The sequence below is a fragment of the Labeo rohita genome, chromosome 16 (genome assembly GCF_022985175.1).
Source record: "Labeo rohita strain BAU-BD-2019 chromosome 16, IGBB_LRoh.1.0, whole genome shotgun sequence".
Taxonomy (NCBI): domain Eukaryota; kingdom Metazoa; phylum Chordata; class Actinopteri; order Cypriniformes; family Cyprinidae; genus Labeo; species Labeo rohita.
The window spans coordinates 7,642,896-7,650,677 of NC_066884.1; the positions used below are offsets into that span (position 1 = coordinate 7,642,896).

At 37.8% G+C, this 7,782-nt stretch overlaps 1 protein-coding gene across 1 annotated transcript; it reads left to right on the forward strand.

Moving 5' to 3' along the window:
- Positions 1 to 3,678: 3,678 nt before the first annotated feature.
- txnipb (thioredoxin interacting protein b) lies at positions 3,679 to 6,868 on the forward strand. Its single transcript, XM_051132323.1, has 6 exons — positions 3,679 to 4,161; positions 4,848 to 4,923; positions 5,014 to 5,161; positions 5,254 to 5,613; positions 5,787 to 6,086; positions 6,184 to 6,868. The coding sequence occupies exons 1-6, from the start codon at positions 3,906 to 3,908 to the stop codon at positions 6,190 to 6,192; spliced, it is 1,149 nt and encodes a 382-aa protein (XP_050988280.1). The 5' UTR covers positions 3,679 to 3,905; the 3' UTR covers positions 6,193 to 6,868.
- Positions 6,869 to 7,782: the final 914 nt, after the last annotated feature.

Consider the following 7,782-nt stretch of genomic DNA (forward strand, 5'->3'; position numbering starts at 1 on the left):
TTTCCACAAAGCATAAATTCATTGTCAGATGCTGGCCCACGCAGCATTAATTAATGAAGGTCATCAGGGTTTTTCTATTTCAATTTTGTTTTCAGTGTTTTCTAGTATAGTTTTAGTTTTTTTATTATTATTATTTTAGATTTATTGTTCATTTTAGTTTTAGTATTTCAGGGCTGCCAAAGTTAGTGCATTACCTGATATCATTTATTTATTTATTTATTTATTTATTAAGTGGGTTAAATTTTTTATTTTATTTTAGTTTAGGAGTATTGAGGAAAAAAACAGACAATAAAAAAACAGAAAAAAATAAATAAATGAATTCGAGACAATTGAAAAATAATTAAAAAAATAATTATTTTCCTCTTATTACATTTATTTATTTTTTTATTTGTTTGTTTATTTATTTTTAATTTCTGCAGGCTTGGGCCTCCATATTTGAGTCATGAAAATGTTTTTAAGTTTAGTTTTTAATTTGTTAACAATGAGTCATTTTTGTACTGGAGACAGAATAATGCAGTTCATGACTTATTGCAACCATAATAAAAGCTCAAATAAATAAATAAATAAATTCAATACAATACTGAATCACTGTACTGTCAAACCAGTGCTTATAATTTTCTAACTTTATGTAAATATTGTATTTGGGAAATTTACCAAGAAAATCTGATTTTTTTTTTCAGTGATTATTTCCCTATAGATCTTTCTTGTTTAGAAATTACTACAGAAAGCCTATGGAGGACCATGAAGATTGTATAGGACATGATGCAATATCATATAAGAGCAGGTTTGAGATGGAGGCTTCAGTTTCACTCCTTGAAAAGACCTTCAAGAGTCCTTTCCACTTCAGTGACACTGAAAGGTGTTAATTTGGATGATCTTGAATGTTTATATTATATAGGTCTGGGTCATTTGATTGAAAGCTGTCTTTTCCCTGCAGTCTTACCTTGAAAATATCATTCACTATAATTTATATGCTTGTTTTGTGTCCATATAATGTATAGAACAGATAATACTATGTACATTATAGATAGCCATCCAAAACAGAGGCAGTCGAGCATTACGCTTGTCACACCTTCCTTTAACAGCATTGTAACTGGAGATGGAGGGCTCAGGACAGACAGCATAATTAATGAGGTAAGCAGCTGTTTGTATACATGTACTCTTATCACAGTGAAGAGGAATGGTTTGGTTATATAAACAGACTTATCTTTCTATAGACTCGTGTAGTGAAGTGTGTCAGATCAGTCAGCAGATGGCAGTGCTCATCCAATCAGAACTGAGTCTCTGACACACGTTTCAGAGCATGTGGACCGTTCACCTTGCACTCGTTTGGTCATCTCTGATGACCACTGTACATGTCTATTCAATCTAATATCTCTTGTATATTTAGTCACATTTTCACAACGTACCAAAAACACAATGTGATTTGGACATGTACCATGATAATGGAGGGTAAAACCATGGTATTTTGAACATTAATCAACGTAATACTGTGTTTTTAGACATGTACCAGAATAATACCATGATATTTTGGACAAGTACAAAGGTAATATTGTGATTTTTGGCCATGTACCAAGGTAAAACCTTGGTATTTTGACATGTACCAGGGTAATACCATGTTTTTTGAAAATGTACCAGAGCAAAACCGTGGTCTTTTAACAGGTACCAGGGTATGACCATGTTTTTGGACATACAACACTGTGATGCCATGGTATTTTGACATGTTCAAGGGTAAAACCATGGTATTCTGGACATGTACCATGACAATACAATGATATTTTGGACATGTACCAAGGGAATATTGTGTTTTTATCTATGTGCCAGGGTAATACCACAGTATTTTTGACATGTGCGAAGGCAATATTGTGATTTTTGGCTATGTACCAAGTTAAAATCATGGTACTTTGACATGTACCAGGGTAATACCATGTTTTTTGGAAATGTACCAGGGCAATACCATGGTATTTTAACATGTTTCAGGGTAATACCATAGTATTCTGGACATGTACCATGGCGATACCATGGTATTTTGAACATTTACCAAGGTAATGCCATGGTATTTTAACAGGTAGCAGGGTAAGACCATTTTTTGAATAAATAACACTGCCATGCCATGGTATTTTGACATGCACCAGGGTAATACCATGGTATTCTGGCATGTACCATGGTAATACCATGTTATTCTGGACATGTGCCTTTGCAATACAATGGTATTTTGGACATGTACTAAGGTAAAACCTTGGTATTTTGACATGTACCAGAGCAAAACTGTGGTCTTTTAACAGGTACCAGTGTATGACCATGTTTTTGTACATATAAAACTGCAATGCCGTGGTATTTTTACATGTACCAGGGTAAGACCATGGTATTTTAACAGGTAACAGGGTAAGACCATGTTTTTGGACATATAACACTGTGATGCCATGGTATTTTGACATGTACCAGGGTAATACCATGGTATTCTGGACATGTACCATTGCAATACAATGGTATTTTGGACATGTACAAAGGTAATATTGTGATTTTTGGCCATGTACCAAGGTAAAACCATGGTATTTTGACATGTACCAGGGTAATACCATGTTTTTTGGAAACATACCAGGACAATACCGTGGTATTTTAACATGTACAAGGGTAAGACCATGTTTTTGGACATATAACACTGTGATACCATGGCATTTTGACATGTACCAGGGTAAGACCATGTTTTTGGACAAATAACACTGCGATACCATGCTATTTTGACATGTACCGGGTAATACCATGGCATTCTGGATATGTACCATGGCGATACAATGGTATTTTGGACATGTACCAAGGTAATACCATAGTATTTTGACAGGTACTAGGGTAAGACAATGTTCTTTGACATACTGTAACACTGCAATGCCATGGTAGTTTGACATGTACCAGGGTAATACCATGGTATTTTGGCATGTAACTAATAACATGTTTTTTTTGTAAATGTACCAGGTCAATACCATGCTATTTTAACAGGTACCAAGGTAAGACGATATATAACACTGCGAAACCATGGTTTTTTGACATGTACCATGGTGTTATGGACATGTACAATCACAATACAATGGTATTTTGGACATATACCAATGTAATGCTGTGGTAAATCCTAAGTATATGGGGAGCCTTTTGGATCTGGTCATCATTCGGTACTATGGTATACACTGGTACATCAGATGATACCACACTATGCATTTACATGGTACTCTAAGGTACTTCTAAGAATACCACATTATTACTGTGGCTTGTGTCCAAAATCATGGACTTTTCATAAAATACACATTGTAGAAATGCTTGATTTTTTAGGGCCATTCAGTTTAGGTGCAACTTAATCCTTTAAGCAGAAAGAAATCGCCTCTATTATGAACGTGTCACACGTGCGTGTCCATCTAACATGTTGTTTTGGAGCATGACACAGGAGTCTCCAGTGCGCTGTCATACTCCACCCCTGCTCCACATAATTACTCCACCTCCTCATCGTCTCCTGCCCCTTACCCACGAGCTGTCCACGCGCTCTGTTCGGTTTCTCATTGGCCTGGGTGGACGCAAACAGTCTGTGTGTCCTATGAGAGAGACGCGCGTGGGGAGATCCACGAGGCGCATGTGGGTGTCCAGCACTGATGCCCATGTGTGTCCAGCTCGCATCATCAGCACAGCGGCCGTGTGAACTATATAACCACCCACTCCCACTCAGTGTTTACTGACAGATCACCAACAAACGACCAAAACACCTAATAATAATAGTAATCAAATAAGTTAGTTAATAAGACCAGCCGCACTGGTGAGCTTATTGCGCAACTGATTCATTCAGTTACATTAGAAAGAAATAGAAATAGCTCTGTAATAAACGTTTAGTGGCATTATCGGAATTAATATTAGCAAATATAATGGGTGTACTAACAAAGAAACCAAAGACCTTCGAGGTTCAATTTAATGACCCGAACAAGTGCGTGTACAGCGGCGGAGATAAAGTGGCCGGACGGGTGATCGTGGAGGTGGCGGAGGTGGTGCACATCTCCGCCGTTAAACTGTTCGGAATCGGATGCGCTAAAGTCGATTATAATAAAGGAAAGATACACTGCAGGGATGAGATTGAGTACCTGAAATATGAAGAAATTCTTCACCTTGATCATCAGCCAACAGGTGAGACAAACTTTGTTTATTCCGGTGCGAATTCAGTTAGCATTACCAAGTTAAGCTAGCATTTAACTTGTTTTTGCAAAGCTAACTAACCGTTAACTATCTTAAAGATACGCTTAAGAAAAATAAAAAGCTTAATATATTAAAACATACTTACAAAACGTATAATAAAGTGATAAACAATGACTGAACTTCCGTTTTTCGATGTACGGTCCAGCATAAAGCGTTGAGGTACGTACTGTTGCTATAGTAACCTCGTCTAAAGCTATTTCGCTAACGCACTCTGACTAACGTCTAAACTTAGTTTAGTTGTTACTAAAAGTTTTAAAACATAAATATACTTATTTAAAACATATTTTAAGAACTTTAATCTTTTGTTCTGACTCCGTTTGGAGTGGTTCAAGCGTTAATCACGGTGTTCAAACCGCCCAAACAAGTGCTGCTACGTAGCCTACTGTAGTTTGAATGAGGATGAACTTGGACAGATGTTTTTGCTCTATAATTTACCTCAGATTTTGGTATTTAATTGGTGTTTCACACTTTGTGCACAGAATGAAAACCAAAATGTGGTAAATTAAGAAACTGGGTGTTTATTGAAAAATCGTTTCTAAATTGAACATTCGAAAGACATGACCATGAGTAAATAATGACAATTGAGTGTTTCTCAAAGCGTTATCTGTTCTTTGCAGATGCAGATGGCTCCATCACTCTCAAGCCTGGAAACAGATACGAGTTCATGTTCGGGTTCGAACTTCCACAGGCGGGGTGGGTATCATTTCCAGTTTCTGTATTACAAACATTGCATTCAAATAATTTAGCCACAATTATAATGTGCAATCTATATCTCCTCATCAGGTGCCTTGTTTCCTCCTACGTGGGAAAGTTTGGCTCAGTCCAATACTACGTGAAGGCCATCATAGCGAAATCCGGCCATTCGTATGCAGAATGCAAGCGCTATTTCGAGGTGGAGGAACCGGTTGACATCAACACTCAAGAGCTCATGGTGATTAAATCCAGAGAGTTCACAAACATTTCTGTGAAATGGACGTGATTTAAACGTGAGAGAGTAATTCAGCTCTTTCTGTTTCCCCTCAGGCTCCAGTCACAGGAACGAAACAGAAGAAAGTCACCTGCATGTTTATTCCCGACGGCAGCGTGTCCGTGGTCGCTCGCATAGGCCGAAAGGGTTACTGCGAAGGAGAAGACATTTGCATCGATGCTCAGTTCGAGAACTCATGCTCTCGGATCGTCATTCCTAAAGCCGCCATCATAGCCAAGCACATTTACCGGGCGAACGGCCGCATCAAACAGTTTCACGAGAAGCTCACTTCTGTCAGGGGAGATCACATCATCTCCGGCATGTGTGACGTGTGGCAGGGGAGAGTGCTTCGTGTGCCAAAACTGAAACCAACCATCTTGGGGTGTGACATTATTCACGTTGACTATTGTCTGAGGGTGAGTTAACACCGTGGATCACAATAAAGATTCTCAGCCTTTAACATTCATAGAACCTTTCCATTGCACAAAAGGTTCTTTATAGTGGAAGAAAGGTTCTAAAACGCAAACACCCAGTTTTGGAACCATAATTGTTAAAGAGCATATGTTGTCTCTTTGTCTCCATGGGTTAGATCTACTTGCATATCCCAGGGAGCGAGAAGCTCATCCTAGATCTTCCTCTGGTCATCGGGACGATCCCCTACAACGGCATGAACAGTCGTACCAGCAGCATGAGCAGCCAAGATGGCAGTGGCACCTCCAGCACCTGCGGGTCCCTCCTGTCTTCTCCGCCCAGCTACTGCGAGATCTCGCGGGACAGCCACATGAATAGTTCCTTCACTCCTCTCCTGGATGATTACGATGAGAATGACAGTCCTATATTCATGCGCATTAGCGAGTATCGTCTCCCCCCTCCCCCAGCATACACTGAGGTACACACGCACATATAAATAGATTTGTATAAACACAGCTTCGACTCTAGTTGAGATTGCACTAAGGATTGTGTTTGTCTTCCTTCTCATTAAACAGCAAAACTAAGACTGCCTTGGAAGTGGAGTTCTCCAAAATTTTAAACTCCAGCAGAAGATTGAATTCAGGAAGATTCAGATTTCAGACACTGCTAATGGACCATGCATGCTTTACTCCAGAGTTGCGGACTATGAAATGCTGGGTCATGCCAAGAACTGGTTGTCGGTGAAGTCGTCTGAAGCTGGACTTTTTTGTTGATGTGTGAATCCACCTCTTGAAAATGACCGTTGACACCTTCATGTTTAATTCTGAAGAATCCTCAGCATCTGAGAAAGTTTTTACATTTATGACTTTGCCATATTGGTATAATATTCTGTCTGCGCTTATTTCAAATTGGAAAGTGTTGGTGGTAGAAAAGCCTTCGGATTAGAGGGACAATATTTTCGTGATGCACAAAAATGTGATGCAGTTTTGTGAGTGGAAATGATTATATATCATATTGAGTTTAATGTAGTATTTCAATCTTTCGTAGTAGCATGTGTATTATAATTTAATACAGAAATCAGAATATGCATTTATGTGATTATATAGAATAGGCCTGTAGTCAGTTTTTTTGGGTATTAGCGCCAAATTAATCCACTTTTGAATTTTGAAATTGTGCATTTTGTACTCTTGTTTTTTTATTTGAACTTATCAGTTCTACAGATAACATTGGAGAATACAATAAAAATGTGAAATCATCAAATGCAATCTAGTGTTATTTGTATGAGATCTATCTATGTATCTATGTATCTATCTATCTATCCATTTTGTACGTCTATATTGCATGTCAGGGAATGCATGAACTGATAAAACACACTAATGGCAATGCAAGTCACTGGATAAAAGTGTCTGCAAATGCATAAATGTAAATATTAAAAATAAGTCTCTATCTATCTATCTATCTATCTATCTATCCATTTTGTATGTCTATATTGCACGTAAGGGAATGCATGAACTGATAAAACACATTGATGGCAATGCAAGTCACTTTGGATAAAAGTGTCTGCAAATGCATAAATGTAAATATTAAAAAAGTCTATCTATCTATCTATCTATCTATCTATCTATCTATCTGTTTACTGAATATCTAAGTACTATATATTATTACAGGCTGTGAAATTATACAGGTGCTGTACTAAGAGTGTAGTTTTGTTTTATGAATATCTGGTGTGTAAATGCATTAGCGCATTAGAGTCTGTCTACGCTCTTGGCATGAGGTTGAATGTAGAGGAAAGGTTGCTAGCAGGAAACAAAAACACATAGCAGTGTTATGAGCATCTGTTGTATGCATCTGAAGGGAGTATATTCTGGCTGGAAAATATTCAAGAGCTATTTCCTCATGGCCAAAGCACTTCCATCCATGGGGTGGTGTTCAGAATAGCATTTCAGTTATGTAAGTTCTAATCCAAATGAGCAAAGTGAATGTGATGGTGAATATGACACGCTCATCAGCAGATCAGACCATCTACAGTATATGTACAGTATACTTACAGTATTTTGTGCCTATTGTGTGTTTTATCACATTTTTGGTGCAGTTCAAATGTCCACTAGTGAAAATGCTTCTATTTAGTATTTTTAGAAGTGTTCATAAATGAATACATGCAATACAAAAACATA

Excerpts from the sequence above, each read along its gene's own strand:
- txnipb (XM_051132323.1), top strand. The coding sequence starts at position 3,906 with ATGGGTGTACTAACAAAGAAACCAAAGACCTTCGAGGTTCAATTTAAT. Across the intron at positions 5,162-5,253 it reads TCAACACTCAAGAGCTCATG|GCTCCAGTCACAGGAACGAA; the intron begins GTGATTAAATCC and ends GTTTCCCCTCAG. Across the intron at positions 5,614-5,786 it reads ACGTTGACTATTGTCTGAGG|ATCTACTTGCATATCCCAGG; the intron begins GTGAGTTAACAC and ends TCCATGGGTTAG.